The sequence below is a fragment of the Pleurodeles waltl genome, chromosome 4_1 (genome assembly GCF_031143425.1).
Source record: "Pleurodeles waltl isolate 20211129_DDA chromosome 4_1, aPleWal1.hap1.20221129, whole genome shotgun sequence".
Taxonomy (NCBI): Eukaryota; Metazoa; Chordata; class Amphibia; order Caudata; family Salamandridae; genus Pleurodeles; species Pleurodeles waltl.
Genome location: NC_090442.1, coordinates 49350706 through 49367546, shown reverse-complemented (window position 1 = coordinate 49367546; position 16841 = coordinate 49350706). Strand labels below are relative to the sequence as shown.

Here is a 16841-nt window from a genome sequence, read left to right as displayed (position 1 = left end):
TTTTCTCCATGGGAGACTTACTTGATTTTTCTATGAGACACTTGGGTGGTGTTCTGTCCGTTGTTATTGACAATGTTAAAATCCTCTGCCTGTTCCAGTTCATCAGATGCAACCCCCTCTAGGTCAACCTGCTTAAACAGAGGAAAGAAGCTGCTTACTATATTGATGGGATTTTGACCCTTTTTTAATTATTTTTTTTAATTGTTTATTTTTCTCCAGAAAGCACTGGATGAGCTTTAGAGCCCTCTGTTGACTTATCCTCTTTCTTCTGAAAGTAGACTTTCAATTATTTTTAGACAGTTTGTGTAACGAGTTCTTCCATGATGTTCTGGTTCACATGCAAGTCATTTCTCCCCTCTGGAGTCTCTGATTCCTGGCTCCTATAAACAGGATTTTGCTCTTTTTACATTGCAACATTGCTCTTTAAATCCTGAATTAAACTGGACATAGTTTCTGGGAGGCTAGCTGGTTTATCCATTAAGCGCATACAGTAGCACAATGGTTCTAGTGCTTTAGCTATTGATGATCGTGCTTTAGTGATATGATTGTTTAATTGTTCCAGTTTCAAGTCTATTGCTCTTGTGTAAGTAGCCAATGCCTGCAGTACAGAGATTTGCACGCCAAGTTTATCAGTGTGCAAAATTGTTGCTTGACCGGTCACCATCAGTGTCCTCTCCAGTTGGCCCCACGGCTCTTTATTATATTCGGTTTGCTGGTTCGGACATTCTTGATTTTCAGAAGAATTAGGTGGATTGAAAGGGGTGGCCGGCAGTTCCTTGGAGTTTTTCATACAAAGAGCTCCATTAATGGTCAAATAAATCCAAGGCAAGCGGGAGCTCTTGGTCTGTTATGGACTTGTTTAAAACATCATCTCTCAGAAGTTTTGCCTCGCTTCTGGAGTCGTTGAAGTTAGCATTTGTATTGACATTTCTACTGGCTCCTTAATACTTGCCTCCTTTGCTGGCGTCTGAGTTTCTTTCTTACTGGAGCGATTTCCAAAATATTCTATTTTTGCTGCACATACACCGTTGATCTTGTTTTCTACTATTATGGTGGGTCAAAGTGGGTATACTGGGACTTCACTGACCATCGCATCCCGCTCTTTCCCACTAGATGTTACTGATGATGTTGACGAAGCAGGTCCAGGTCACTGGTTACCTCCCAAGGTGCTAACACCTCCTCCATTTTCTGCTCAGTGGGACTTGTTTTGTGCTTCTTTTGACTCTCACATAAGCTTGTCTCAAGCTGGGGGTCCCTAGGAGCACCCTTAAAGTAAGACCTGATGTGATTACCTTGGTTGGAGCAGTTTGACTGCACTGGTCCTACTTCCAATAAGGGAAGCATTTGTGGGGTGGTGGTAATAATCCCTGTTGGAAAGGGACCTGCTTTGCTCAGTAGCGTAGCAGGGGGATCAAAGCCCCTTTGTGTGTATTTTGCGGAGTTTTTTCTTCAAGGTCTTTACCCTTTTGATTCTTGTTGTGGCCTGTAATAGAAGGGAGCCACATTCTCTCAGTGGCAATCCTGACTTATGTGTATGACCCACAAACCATGAGAAATCTGTTAGTCGAATGGGTCAGAATCAGGGAGGCAGAGACCGAAGACAGGGCAGGAGTCTATAGAAGTCTACAGTGCTGAAAGGGAGCTTTGCACGAATGCCACAGGTAATCCTGTGCCCCTCCCTCCTAATGCCTGACGTCTATTGCCACGGGTTCTCTCACCAACAACGTCCGTCTGTCTCAGACTGCACACCTCACCACCAATCAATGTTATACTATTATATGAGGCATTAAGTGTTATGTATGGTGGCAGTAGATGCAATGGCGACTGATGGCTGACCACACCCATATAATGAGTCTGGGGGTGAACTCTGAGCTAGTTCAGGCCACCCTTCGTCGTTGCTGTGAGGAAACTGGAGCTAACCTGAGGTGGCACAGGGGAAACACTGGTCATAAAATTCTTGCGAAAGTCTTGCAGGATGCTTACAAGAACTACCAGCCTGGTGGGTCCAGGCGATGGCAGATATAGCTTGCTGAACTGTGCAGGGGTGGAGGTTAGGTAGCTTAAGTAGCTTGAACTTAAGTTAAATTACTTACACTTAAGCTTAAACATGGCTTAAATTAAGTTGCTTCCACCAACTGACTTGAGTCCAGTTGTTGCTGGAGGGCCGCCTTGCCGTGGTACGGGCTCCTTATGCTTGATGTCAGCATCGGGGGCTCACAACTTTCTTCCTTCATCCCCTCTTCTTACAGTGGCACTGCCACAATACTGCCACCACTGATTTCCCCCCCCCCACAACTTTCTTCCTTCACCCCCTCTTCTTACAGTGGCACTGCCACAATACTGCCACCACTGACCCCCCATCCCCCCACAACTTTCGTCCTTCATCCCCTGTTCTTATAGTGATACTGCCACCGCTGATTCCACTCTCCCACCCCCCCCCCCTTCAAAATCAAGAGTTACTTGATAGCGTGGCATTCCTTTCCAGACTCTGTGGGCTGAGGTCCTGTTCACCACACAAGCGAGCAGACAAAACTCGGAGATTGCTGGGGTGGAATGAGACAGTCAATCAGTCTAAAGGTTGAAGAGCAACTCCTGATGCAAGTCCTGGTGCAAGCCGGCGGGCCAGCAGCGAGTCCTGGGATGAGCCGGAGCTGCAAGCATGCATTGAGGTCAGACACAAGCACGGCGAACAGAAGTGGACCTCTCCTTATCAAAGGTTATTTCCACTACCTAAGCAAACATCAGTAACTGCATATCCTTAGAAGCACACTGAATAAAAAGAAACTGCCTCAAATTCAACATTGTCAAAACAGAAGAGGTACTTTTTGGCAAAGACACCTTTCTCTGATGCCGAGGCTGGTGTCCCACCGAGCTACGCCCTTCTCCTTGCCCATCCAATGCTAGCGGGAACCTGGGCATCGTGAGCAACAGCCGAATCTACCTGACCCATCAAGTCAACAAGGTTGCTTCCACACCCTCTAAAGTTTCAGGAAAGCCTTGGCTTCTTATGGACACCTGCAGATCCGTCATGCATAACCTTGAAACCAGCAGGCTTGACTACTGCAACACCCTCTATGTTGTCATTACTGCCCAACTCCTCAAAAGACTCCAAGTTATACAGAAAGCAGCTGTAAGACTCACACTCAAACTACCACACTGCATTCAAATATCTAACCACCACAAAGACCTCCACTGGCACCCTATCCACAAGGGTTCCCTTTCGAAACTCCTCATACATCTACAAAGAACTACACAGTTAAGACCCAGCATACACCTCTTCTTAGCTAACCTGTTCCTTGTTCACGTTCCCCACAAACGCCAGGCCAGACCCGGAGGTTGAGCTTTCTCCTGCATCGCCCCAAAAACCTGGAACAATCTCCCCTACCAAGTCAGAGCCACCAGCTTTGTTTCTGAATTCAGGAAGAAACTGAAAAACTGGCTCTTCCTATAGGCCACATCCCCCCCAGACAGGCCAGCACTCCCCACTTCACAAGCACCAGGATACTCTCCCGGGTGATATGTGCACATTACAAATAGAAATAAAATATTGTAACAAGCATGTCATCTAGCTACACAAGTTACACAAGGTAAAATTGTGCTGTGTTTTCACTCTCTTGATCAGGGCGCTCTCATTCAAAGATATTTCTGCACAGTTGCAGGCAAGCCCATCAGGCCCTGGGGATACGGGTTACAGATGGTTGTCGAAAAACCTACACTTCTTGGATGGATATTTTAGACCTACATGCACAAGTTTATGTCACTACGCTGGAGCTGTTGCACACTCTCAAACCAGGAGATAGCTAACCTCAAACCAGCACTAGTCAATCTGAATGCAGCTTCTGTTTTGTCAGACTCCTGATTTAGTTATTTGGCATCTGCAAATTCTATTATTTCTGTTTGGGGACATTATTACAGATTCTGGAGCATCACAGAAGTGCAATGAGGTACATTTAGATTTAATTAGGAATTAGAATTAGCTTTTGGCAGCTCCTTTTATTATTTGTCAGATGGCCTATGTATGTTTAACTTTTTTTTATGACTGCAACAGGATTTTGCAGCATCCCTAATGTAGTCTGTAAGATTTGTTTTCTCTACCTGGCTACATTCTTTTAATTGCTTCTAGAAACCCATGGACTATACTGTGAACTCCAGAAGACTGTTAGTCCTATAAAGAAACAGGGACAATTCTGTGCAGTCACTCTTGCACTTCCTTGGTGCCACTATACATTTATTTTCAGAATAATGCAACAACTAGAACCCCTATTGATTCTCTCTCTTTCAGCCATTCGCTCAGCCAGGGTACAAAGTGTCCCTAAATGGCCCTTCTGCCTCTTTTCACTGCGCTGTTAAAGGCGACTGTGAATCCATGCTCCAGTGGGCATAATATACACTGCCTAGGTAACAAAGCGATTGAGTGATGGTTGTATGAAGAATTAGTGATCAAGGTATTGCAATACATCAGGAGATTCATGGCCCTGAATCGCAGGATAACAATGAACAAAAGATTGGACTTTATCCTGCATTATTCACATGAACACAGAAGATCTTCTGTATTCATTGTAATCTCATATTCCACTTCTTGCTAACATTTGTATCTGTTATTTAGAATTAACTTTAGTTTTTTTTATTGAATTTTCAAAAAAGAATGATGTTGGAATCTCACAGATGAGACAATGGAGCTGATGACACACCCAGTGCCTGATTACACATGCTTAATTGTGTTAAATACTGGCAGCACCAGGCCTTTGTTATCCTATGAGATCTGTCATCACTGACAATCTTACCCCCACCGCTGACATCTTTATCTTCACCGCCCCTTCCCCGCCACATTCCCAGGCTTTACTGAGGATCTACTTTTAACCCATAGCCTGTTGCAATATATTTGTGACCCCCAGCTCACTTCAATTCATTTATATTAAAAAGTATTCTACAGATGGATGTTCTATAACATCTCTAATTATTACTTTTTTATATTTCCCAGTATCAAACTTAATTTTTATGTTGGAGAGATTGTTGCATATTGGAGCTGTAACTTCAGATGTTCATCATGAGTTGTATATTTTCAAGTTGTCACCAAAAAAACTGATCTCTGGCTCGGATTTACACTGGTTCAACAAGTAGACCAACTCATAGTTTGAACCAGGGTATAAAATAGATCAGACCAATTTTAACCTATTTATATTTCCTCTTAACAAAAGTAAACCAGGTTTTCTTCTTTAAAAAAAAAAAAATCTTTCCACACTCCTGATGAAGTACAAACAGACACAGAGTGTAAGGGGTTAACAATTTGTTTCCATTATTTTGCTTCCACAAAAGTAAGTATGTATAGACTGCACCTAAACATGTTTGCTTCACTCATTTCTAATGGGAAATAGACCTACACTGCAAATGTATTACCCTGTTGTTTGTGCTTGTGACACATTTATAGAAAATGGCCTTGGGTGTTTGTTGAGGGATCAATTTAGGCTTTGGATTGGCATAAAATTTGTATCCAAGAGAAATATAGTGCGAGATAGATGGACGTTCATTTTACTGTGTCCATTTTATTGGTGTGTTATTAAATCCTCTGGTGTCAAACGTTTTGCACCGCAATGACAGAAGAGTGTGATCCACACAGTAGTGGGTCAAAAAAACAAACAAAAAACCACAGCTTGTCTAATATTGTTGAATAAAATGAATTAACACTGAAAAGTTCATTTATTTACATAAATAAAAAAATATGTGGCAGGCAATTCTGCTGTAGTGTAACTTTATCATCATTTCAGGCTTTCAAGAATGCAAAGGTCACTTTTTAAGGCAGTGGAAGAGATCCAATGAAGGGACATTGCGTGTCTTAAATGAATACAAAAATACCAACATAATATACAGTAATAGAATTCATGTTCGAACCTTGCAAGACAATATATATATATATATATATATATATGTATATATCAGCTTTCAGTGTAAAATTATGACGCTGTGCTGGGCATCAAAACAGACTTAGCGTTTGTGGATTCACACAAGCTCTAAAAGGTCCCATTTCAGACTGAAAATGGTCTTCATCCAGTGTGTATTTTTTGGTGGTTTGCAAGACCTGACCTTTCAGTAAAGTTTTTCTCATACTCGCTGCAATGAAACTGCTTCACTGCCATGTGTGTCATTTTGTGCTTCACAAGATTCAACTTTCGAGCAAAGGTTTTCTCACACTCACTGCAGTGAAATGGCCTCGCTCCAGTGTGTATTCTTTGATGCTGAATAAGGTTGATCTTTTGAGAAAAGGTCTTTTCACAGTCGGTACAGTGAAAGGGCTTCACCCCTGTGTGCACTCTTAGATGAACTACAAGAGTTGACTTTCGAGTAAAGCTTTTCTCACACTCTGTGCACTGATGGAGTTTCACTCCTAAATGTATTCGTTCGTGAGAAACAAAAGTTGACCTATGATTAAAGCTTTTTCCACAAACATTGCAGTGATAGGGCCTCAGTCCTGTGTGGATTCTTTGATGCCGTAGGAGATTAGGCCTTTGTGTAAAACTTTTGTCGCATTTGGTGCAGTGAAAGGACTTCAAACCCGTGTGTATTCGTTGGTGCTCAAGAAGACTTGCCTTACTAATAAATCCTTTCTCACACTCGGTGCATGGGAAGGGTCTCTTTCCTGTGTGTAGTTTTTGGTGCTGATAAAGATTTGATTTTTGAGCAAAAGCTTTGTCACACTCAGTGCATTGGAAAGGTCTTGCACCCGTGTGTGTTCTTTGGTGATTTAGAAGATGTGACTTACGAGCAAAGCTCTTCTCACACTCAGAGCAGTGAAAAGACCTCACACCTGTGTGTCTTCTTTCATGTTGTCTAAGATATGACTGTGTAGTAAAGCTCTTTCCGCATTCAGTACAGGGGAAAGGTCTCAGCCCTGAGTGGATTCTCTGATGCATCTCAAGAGCCTCCTTACTGATAAATCTCTTCTCACACTCTGTACAGGGAAAAGGCCTCACTCCTATGTGTGTTTTTCGGTGATGAAAAAGAGTTGCACGGTGAGTAAAACTTTTCCCACACTCATTGCACTGAAAAGGTCTCACACCTTCGTGGATTCTCTGATGCGCCACAAGATCTGTTTTTTTGAAAAAACGCTTCTCACACTCAGTACAGGGAAATAATCTTTGCTTTCTGTGGATTTTTAGATGTTTTTTTAATATGGATTTCTGAGTAAAGTTCATCTTGCATTCAGAGCATGTATAGGACTCTTTCTTGTTAATTTTTCCCGTCGCCAATTGTTGTACTGCAGAATAAAATAAAAAACGCAAGTTTAAAGATTAGAAATTGTTTAATAATACAAACAGAGCTGTGATGCTACATGTCAATTTTGCAAAGTCTCTTTACAGGAAGATATTGAGGTTCTACTCAAATGAAAGTTTCACATTTTCCATTGATAGACACAAGTTGGACAGTCCTCTAATGTAAAGTGCTATCAATTAGCCCTGCCAAAGGACAAAGCCAGGACTTTTACCCACACACATGAATCCCTGAACGAGGGAATTGGTTGGTATTGTGCAATCTTGTGACACACAAATGATTGGCAATCCAGTTGCAGTAAGAGTAGAGCAGTCTGTCAGATCACTCAGGCGCCACAGGACAGACAGTGGCTACTGGGCCCCAATCGTGGTAGTTGATGTTGTTTGTCACCGGTGACCTTGATTCCACAAACAGAGCTAGGTACAATACTTTCACACTTGACTCTCAGGATAGCAGGGGTAAGTAGCAGAGGGGGAGAGACACAGTGACAGAGAGAGAGAAGCTCAGAACTCAACAGCCAACCATCAGACACAATAAAATATTACCCAACTGAGTGATTTTCTTTAGTGGAAAAAGAAAGTATATTAGTCAGAAAGCAAAACTAAATACTACACAACACAATGAGAGCATAATACAGACTTGAATATAGTGGAACCTCCCAAATGAAGTGCTACTCCCTCCTCTCTTTATAGCACCCCTCTCCTTCCTGCTATGGTTGAGTTTCTGTCTTTAAAGTTCCTAATCCTATTTGGAGTAGGCAAGGATTAGACACAAGTTTGGAGAACTCAAAGCAACCCCACTCACTAGTGGAGCACCTCAGTTCAATGTCTCTTTCAACCCTTTGTTAAAAAAAAAGTCTTAAACAGCACAGCAGACTTACCACTTACGTCAGTCTCTGTCCTTGTATGCAGGGCTAGCCCCATCTTGATCTGCTCTTGGTTGCATTGCACTTCAGGTTATATGAAGGAGGGGGGAATGGGGGAAAAGTTGGGAGGGGGTTCAGGGGGCTGGGATGCACTACCACACTTAAGGCACTCGTTCTCTCTTTGCGATAGCTGCAGTGTTGTTTGGATCAGAGTCTATGTAGTGGGCTCACAAGGCATGTCTGTCGGTCACTCTAATCTTCGATAGCTGTGGCCTTCATGGCTGGCTGCAGGATGGTTATTGAATGTACCAGTTTCTTTGCAATGAAGTCTCTGTGGCAATTGCGGCCCCTGGGCAGATCCTGGCTTAAATTTTGGCAGGACGTGGCCTTCGTTTTCTTGAGCAGCAGGAGTAGTACTGATAGCTCAAGCTTGTGGCAGGCTGCTGGGTTTGATACATTTCATTTGGAAACTGCACAGAGAAACTGGGTGGACCTCTTCATCTGGGTTTTCCATGATGGGCAAATGCTGAGCATCTACTCCTGGACAGTCAATCCTCCCGAAGGACCAGGCACTATTCCTCTCTCACCATGCAGTCAGGCGTTTAGGGTTTCATGCAGATTATCAGCCCTTCTATGAGGAAGTGAGAATGTCGGGGGATGTCCCCTCAATTCCTGGAGACAGGCTGTGAGCCAGACACCAGGCCTGGTTACACAGCAGTTGTTCTAGTACTCTACAGAGCAATCTCTTCTTCTTGGGACTGGAAAAAGTGAGGTGGACTCACTGTCTAAATCTTCAGACCTGGTTGGGGTGCATTTCGTCCAAATGTCATTTCGTGGCTGCTTTCCAGACACATTCTTTGTGCAAAGCGATGTCTCTCACAGCAGATAGCAACAGAGCTGGCTCCGAGCAAGGAACACTGAAGTGTGAGTTCATGGCTCATCATCCTTCCTGAAGCAGTAATCAGTGACAGACTAAATGGGCAGACCTGGCCAAAGAAACTTCTGCACTTTGAACAACAAATACTGTAGCCCTACCCGTCACATTCACCACCTACCAAATGGCAGTACTCATGAAGAAATCATCAGCAGAAACCTTGCAAGTAGGCCCCTCGTGGAATTTATAAAGAGAGACCTGTTTCCATGCTGCTCTCTTCAATGTCTGGGTCTCCTCCCTCCAGCGACACTAATGTAGCCGATACACTTCCCCCTGTCTGGGGGAGCCATCCTCACCCTTCATCTTGTGCCATGTTAAACCAAAGCCATCCAAAATAGATCTCCCATTGGCTTCAGTACTCTGACATATACACACAAGCACAAAGTCCTACCATCATATCTGTGCCACACACTCACTACACATGCTTGACTAACTCCAAATGATTGACATGCATATAAACTGATAGCAGAGGTTTCTGGGTCTCACAAAAAGTAAACCTTTTATTACAGTGGGATTAGTAGACCACGCTTTCGTTGAGAAAGAGAAAAATATATTTTTGCACTGCTTTCAGAAAACATGGTGTGCTGCCACGACCGCTTTATGACATAGCCAAGGAGAGCACAGTGATCCATTGCCTGTCAGAGATGCTTGGTGCATCCCTATAGGTTACAGAACAGATCATGGGCCTCAGATGGGCAGGGGCTGGCCTCTTTCTCTGCGTACATGCCAGATTAGCACAACACTGGGGCTAAAACAAGAGTCTGGATACCAATTTAACATTCAGTCAGGAAAGAGGTAGCTGTCCCATGCAGAGGACATTCATCATAGTCTAGCAGGGTCTACAGTATATGGAGCTCTCCCACACTGCTTCCAGCCAGGCAGCTTCAGCCATTATGATCAGCCCTTCCAGACCTCTTTTGTAAATGACATTCTACTTTCTCACAAGGTCGGCAAAACAGTCTCCTGTAAAGCCAATATATCCCTTTCCCCACCTTTGAATCCTTCTCAATTCCCAATCCTCTGTTCCTTGGGCCTCTGCCATTATATAGCTGTAAGGAGTACAATCTCCAGCCCACTTTCTGAAAATCTGAAACAAGTGTGAGTGAATTGGCTTTAGCTCTTTGTACCCTTAGAAAGACCTTCTTGGAACCGGGGAGGATTGTGAAATCACCAAACATCCTGCCTGGCACAAATGAGTCAGTGACATAGTTCACCTTCAGCTTTCCTATTCTTTGTCAGACTGTACGCAACATAAATATGTGTTTCTCTCTCTGTCTCTTCCACACAACCAGTCACTGGTCTGTCTATACTCAATGCTTTCCAACCTTTATGGGGCCTCTTACAGTACTCATTTACTTTACTGGATCATATATTATTTGCTTACAATACAAAAAATATTTTCCAAACCACAACGCTCTTCTATATTCACAACTAAGCTGGTTTCACTGGTGGCAGGAGGGATAAAATTGTCTATAGCTCTCATTCCAGAGCCTTTGAGCACCTGTAACAAGCAAGTGAAACACCCCATCGCATTTGTGCTCCCTAGCCAGTTACCTTTATTGTTGCTGAGCGGTGTGGATCAGAACCTGCTTCTCTGGTGCTCAGTGATATCCTAACTTGGATATTTCTCTTGATGTTTTGTGCAGTTCTTTCTCTCCAGCCTCTTCTTCCTTCAGCTTGGGCAGCTTATGATACTTCCTGTATTGCACATCCTGTCACTGACTGCTCGCAGCAGACAACCCTCATAAACTTTGCGTATCTTGGTGAGGAACGGCCACAAGTGCTGCTCTCCACTCTGTGTGCCACCAGTGGTACAAAGACCCGCTGTGAACAAAATTACTTTCATTTCATTTAGAGGGTTTGCCAATTTCATCATTAGCAAGAAGATTTTATAGTGTAGAGTCTAACCCTTGTGCGCTGTTCTGAGCAAACTTTCTTTTGTTGTGATAGATAAGCACCCCACTCACAGCTGCCCAACACCTCCTAGGCCCCCATTACAGTGAAGACCACACTCACTAGTCCAATGAAAGTGGTGTGATTAACGCTGGTAAAGGTGCCAAGGCCATTCCCCCTGGCACAAGACAAGCTGTTTCTGCTGGATTCATTTGTCATGGTTCAAGGAATAGGTTCAACACGTTTGAAAGCAGAGATGGAATCCACTGATGCTCTGCTGACTTTGTTGCACAGTCAAGCCAAGCTACTACTTTAGGTGTTGGGTGCCACTGCACTGCAGGAGTGAACCTATGCTTAATTCTGGGTAAAGTACTGCAGGCATGTTACATCAAGAGGCCGAGCCAGTCAAATGCTTGAAGAGTAAAGAAGTGGAAGCTCTTCAGGATATGTGCTATGAGGCAAGGAGAGTCAGTCAATCAGGATTTATAAAGCGCGACTAATCACTTGATGGGGTATCCAGGCGCTTGCAGGTCCCAGGGGCTTATTTGAGTAGCCAGGTCTTGAGGGCCATTCGGAATTCCGGAAGTGAGGTGATGGTTTGGAGGTGTGTAGGGAGGCTGTTCCACTTCTGCTTCAGTATAAGCAGGGAGTATGAGCAAGTGAAAGGGAGGCAGAGCGTACTCTTCTCGACGGTTGGTGGTGGTTAATGTACGCGGGTCCTTAGTTGTGTAGAGCCTTATGTAGAGCCTTGCGTGAGTGGGATCTCTGGTGCGGAATCTCAGGTTGGCCGCTACAGTACTTATTTACAAAGAAGGTAAACCGATAGAGCAGTATGCCTCATATAGACCCATCACTTTGCCTAATCTTGAAGTGAAGATTTTGAGAAGGTGCTGGTGAACTGCCTGACCCAGGTCATAGACAAGCTAATAGACCCAGACCAGTTGGGTTTTAAACCCTTGATATCCACGCAACGCAATCGTAGGCAGCTGTTTGGATGTCTGGTAAGAAGGGAAAGTTTGAAACAAAAACTGATCCTCAGCGTGAGATGCTGAAAAGGCATTTGATTTGGTGGAGTGGCATTACTTACTGGCGATCCTGCATAAGGTTGGGTTTGGGCCAGAGTTTTGGATTTGGACTCGACTCATCTACACTGGACACTTGGCATGGGTTAGAGTCAATGGAGTGTGCTGTGAGAGTTTGAGCTGGGAAGGTGGACAAGGCAGGGGTGCCTGCTCTCTTCCCTGCTGTTCGCGTTGGCAGTGGAGCCTTTCGCGAAACAGCTGAGAGTGGATGCTCAGACTCCTGTGATAAGGCAGTCCCTGGGCTTGGAAGATGTGATCTCCCTCTATGTTGACGATCTCTTGCTTATATTGACAGACTCAATTCATTTGATACCTCGAATATTAGAGATCCTAGGCATATATTGAAGGTATTTAGGGGTTTGCATTAATTGGCACAAGTCTGTTGTGTTCCTGACCACTCCATGGCAACCCCCAGTGGGTTGGGATTGTTCCCTATGCTTGACGTGGGATGGATTTGTAACGCTTGACCAGGAGGAAGTTTTAGAGACTGACTTTGGTAAGGGTTCTCGAGGAATACAAAACTCATGTGGGGTATTGGCAGAAACTCCCTATCTTGTTGCTAGGAAGTGAAGCCCTCTACAAAATGATCACCTTGCCCAGGCTTTTGTATTTGCTGCAGAACACACCATATAAAGTGCCTGTAGATGCAGTGATGAGATTGCTACTATGGGATGGGGGTGCCACACTAACAGCTCTATCAACACTTACCAGGAACCCCGTGATGTATAGCCCTCCCAAACATACACCTGTGCTACTGGTCAGTGCAGTTATTGGTGGTGAATGGATTGGCCTTTGAGTCTCAGCAAGAGCTGGCTCTATAGCCAAACAGACACCGCATGGGGTCAAGGGGTTATCTACGCCACCTGTATGGTACATTTGGGCACCCAGTCCCTCAGAGGTGGTGGTTAAAATCTGGAAGACGGCCACACAGAAGTTGGGAAAGGAGTGAAAAGTGACACTAGAAACATCCTTATAGAAGTTAGATTGGTCGGCAGATTTGCACAAGTTGGAGGAGCAGAGGCAATGCAACATGCTGGGGACATCAAAACTGGGAGACATCTGAGATACCCGGGGGCTTTATCCCTTTGAGGAGCTACAAAGACAATACAAATTGGCAGGATCACAATGCTATAGACACCAACAGGTGAAACATGCCCTGGCAGGATATGGGGACAGGCTGCAGGAAGGGGTAGTCGAGACGCCGGTGGAATATAGACATTTGGCAGCCCGTTGCACCGACACAAGACCACAGATTTATAGAACATTAATAAACAATAGTTAATCCTTTCTACTTTTGTGAAAAGGGAAATTGGAAAGAGATTTAGGAATTCTGTAGGATGATAAGTTTGGGGGAGGTGGCCATTAGGCAGAGCTCCGATTGGTGCAGCTTGAGATTCTCCACCAGCATACTTTACGACGACCACACTTTGCCACATGGAACGATAGATACTGATACATGTTTGAGAAGCTGTGGACAAACTGGCACAGTGTTGCACACCCTATAGAGATGCCCGTGGCTCCAGCCCTACCGGAGTCAAGTGAGCCTCCAAACTGCAATGGTAATAGGCTCCCAAAGACATTACCCAAGTACATTTTATTATTGTGCAATGTTGTTCTAATGGTGGCAAGGGGGGATACTGTTTAACTATGGGATAGCCTGGAGGTTTCTACAGTGGAGCACTGGTTGGCAAACCTAGACTGGTGTATACTGGCGAAAACATTTGTCTATAAGGCATAAGCCAAGAGGCTGTCTGAAGAAATTCAACAGTGTGGGGCCCATCGAAAGAATTCCAGGACATAAGATGAGTCGGCTGATGACGCAGAGAGGGCGAGGGCGGTGTCCATTCTAAGGGGAGGAGCAGTGAGGAGAGATTCCAAGAGTGTACTACTAGAGCACTTTTGGGGAGATTCATGTGCTTGTCTAAATCCATAATGTTGAGAATGAAACTGTGTGATGTGTCCCACAGTTAGTTGCTATCAGTATTGTTTGTATGGTTCATAACAACAGCAAATCTTAATAAAAATATTTCCATAAAATAAGAGGTCGAGCAAGTCTCTGTCGCTGTACAAGGGCCAGTTGGTCAGGGCTAAGCTTCAGCTGGTTATTCAGGAGACTTTCGCAGGGGAGCTGAGCTCAGGTCTTCCTGTTGGCAGTCTCAACTGCAGTTCCAGTCTGGCCAGGAAGGTTAATGTCCTGACTCCTCCTTCACTCCCAGTGGATGTACAACTCCCAAATAGTGCAGGTAGAAGTTATGAGGTAGAGACCACCAAACCCGTGAGCAGAGAGACTCAACACATGGCAGAAAACAGAAGGCTTTTCTGCAGTGTTTTAACCCAGCAGAAGTACCTTTTAAAACACAAGAGGTACAAGAAAAAAGAAGCAGAGTGCCAAGTGGCAGAAATCCTTTCTGAGCTTTTCTCTCAGACTGCCCAGAGGTAAGTCATGCTGCAACCCTTGGCCACAACAGCTTGTGTTTGTTCCCATGGTGCAGCTTCAGGGCTCTCCGGAGTCTCTTTTTTTTAATGCTGTCGATCTACTCAAGATGCCATCTGCTTTGGGTTCATGCCTGGCTATCGGAGACAGTGAACTTCATGGAAGATCTGTCCAATAGTAGGATATGGAGTTGAACAACACATCTCTGCTTTGAGTCAAATTCGGCTGTTGCCTTAATGCTAATGCATCTTTGGCTCAAAATTCTTCATCGATACCTAGAGTATGAAACTGAAAGCTAGGGAGAGCATTACAATCCCTCCAATTCTTTGTTTCCAAAGAGAGAATGATGTTTTTGTCTCTGCAAACCCCAAAATGAGTCTTTGGTAATGAACATTGTACAGGCGAGGTGTTTTTCACTAACATAATTAAGGGGATCGAGTCTCCTAGGACTAATGTTTAGAAAATGTGCTAGTCACACCAGTCAGTGCTTTCATGGTGTTGCAAACAATGATGGTTACTTGTGGGTTGCTCAGCCCTTCTCTCTCCAATTGTCCACTCATCCAAGGACAAACACTCCCAACATTCCAACCATACAATGATCTCACTCACTGGCTGAGGAGCAGGGAACATTAAGATTGTGGGGAGAATGCATAAGATAGCAAGAGGCCACAAAACATGTCCTGCTACGGGGATGCATTTATCCGCTAAATTTGACAGGTCCACCTCCCTGCGCAGAACATGCTCAGGTGGTATAGAGAGTCACGCTTAACCTGATCATATTGAGCTGAGCAAAGAAACAGCATGACGTAAACTACTAAAGTCCCAGAAACTCAGTCTCTGAGCCCTGATCCATCCATGGATCTTAAGCCAGAAGTCAAGGAATACTCATCAATCAATCAAAAAATGTATTAAGCGCACTACTCTCCTGTTAGGGTCTCAAGGCGCAGAAAGGGGGGGGAGGGTTTGAGGTGCTTTTTGAAAGTTAGGAGGTCCTGGGTCTTGCGTAGGTTGGTGGGGAGGGAGTTTCAGGTCTTGGAGGTGAGGTGGGAGAAGGATCTGCCGCCGGAGGTGGTGCGTTGGATGCGGGGGACTGTGGCGAGTGCAAGGTCAGCGGAGCGGAGAAGTCGAGTAGGTGTGTGGAAGTTTATTCATTCGTTAAGGTAGGCTGGTCCAGTGTTGTGGAGGGATTTGTGAGCATGGATAAGGACTTTGAAGATGATCCTTTTGCTGATGGGCAGCCAGTGAAGGGATCTGAGGTGAGCGGAGATGTGTTTGTGGCGGAGGAGGCCGAGGATGAGACGTGCGGCTGCATTCTGGATTCACTGGAGTTTTTGCTGAAGCTTGGCTGTGATACCAGCGTAGAGGGCGTTGCCGTAGTCCAGTCTGCTGCTGATGAGGGCATGGGTGGCCGTTTTTCTTGTTTCTAAGGGAATCCACTTGAAGGTGTTCCGTAGCATGCGAAGAGTGTTGAAACAGGAGGATGATATGGTGTTGATTTGCTGGGCCATGGACAGAGATGAGTCTAAGATGATGCCGAGGTTGTGTGCGTGGGTGGAGGGTGTTGGGGGTGGTCCACGGGCGGTGGGCAACCAGGAGTCGTCCCATACTGTCTTGTTGGGGCCGAAGATGATGATTTCTGTTTTGTTGGAGTTGAGTTTGAGGTGGCTTGCTGTCATCCATTTGGCGATGTCGAGGAGTCCAGTGTGTAGGGTTGTCTTGGCGGTGGAAGGGTTCCTGGTGAGGGAGATGATGAGCTGGGTGTCGTCTGCGTACGAGATGATGGTGATTCCGTGGGGGCTGAGGGAAGATCCTTGGGGCACCCTGCAGATGATCTTGGTGGCTGGGGACCGGAAGGAGGGAGGCGAACTCTTTGGGTTCTTTCGGCGAGGAAGGAGGTAAGCCAGTCTAGGGCCTTGTGTCGGATTCCTGCGTCAAAAAGGCGTGCACTGAGGGTTTGGTGGCATACAATGCCAAAAGCTGCGGAGAGGTCCAGAAGGATGAGAGCGACGGTCTCGCCCTTGTCCACTTTGGTTCTGATGTCGTCTGTGCAGGTGATCAGGGCGGTCTCAGTGCTGTGATTCTTGCGTAATCCAGCCTGGGAGGCGTCAAGTGCGTTGTTTTCCTCTAGGAAGTGAGACAGTTGGGCGTTCACTATCTTCTCAGCGACCTTGGCGGGGAAGGGGAGAAGAGAGATGGGACGGTAGTTTGTGAGGTCTTCCGGGTCTGGTTTGGGTTTTTTGAGGAGCGTGTTGACTTTGGCGTGCTTCCAGGTGTCTGGGAAGGTTGCGGCGTCGAAGGAGCTGTTGATTACGGCGCGGAGCTGGAGAGCGATGATTTGGCTGGCCTGGTTGAATATGTGGTGGGGGC

At 45.2% G+C, this 16841-nt stretch overlaps 1 protein-coding gene across 1 annotated transcript in view; it reads right to left on the bottom strand.

Annotated features, from left to right (window-relative positions):
- Positions 1–5678: 5678 nt before the first annotated feature.
- LOC138286972 (uncharacterized) overlaps positions 5679–16841 on the bottom strand; it is a 248419-nt gene continuing 237256 nt past the window's right edge. Inside the window, exon 24 of the mRNA XM_069227341.1 lies at positions 5679–7252. Coding sequence (XP_069083442.1) covers positions 6042–7252 — 1211 coding nt within the window. The 3' untranslated portion in view covers positions 5679–6041. The remainder of the gene's footprint in view (positions 7253–16841) is intronic.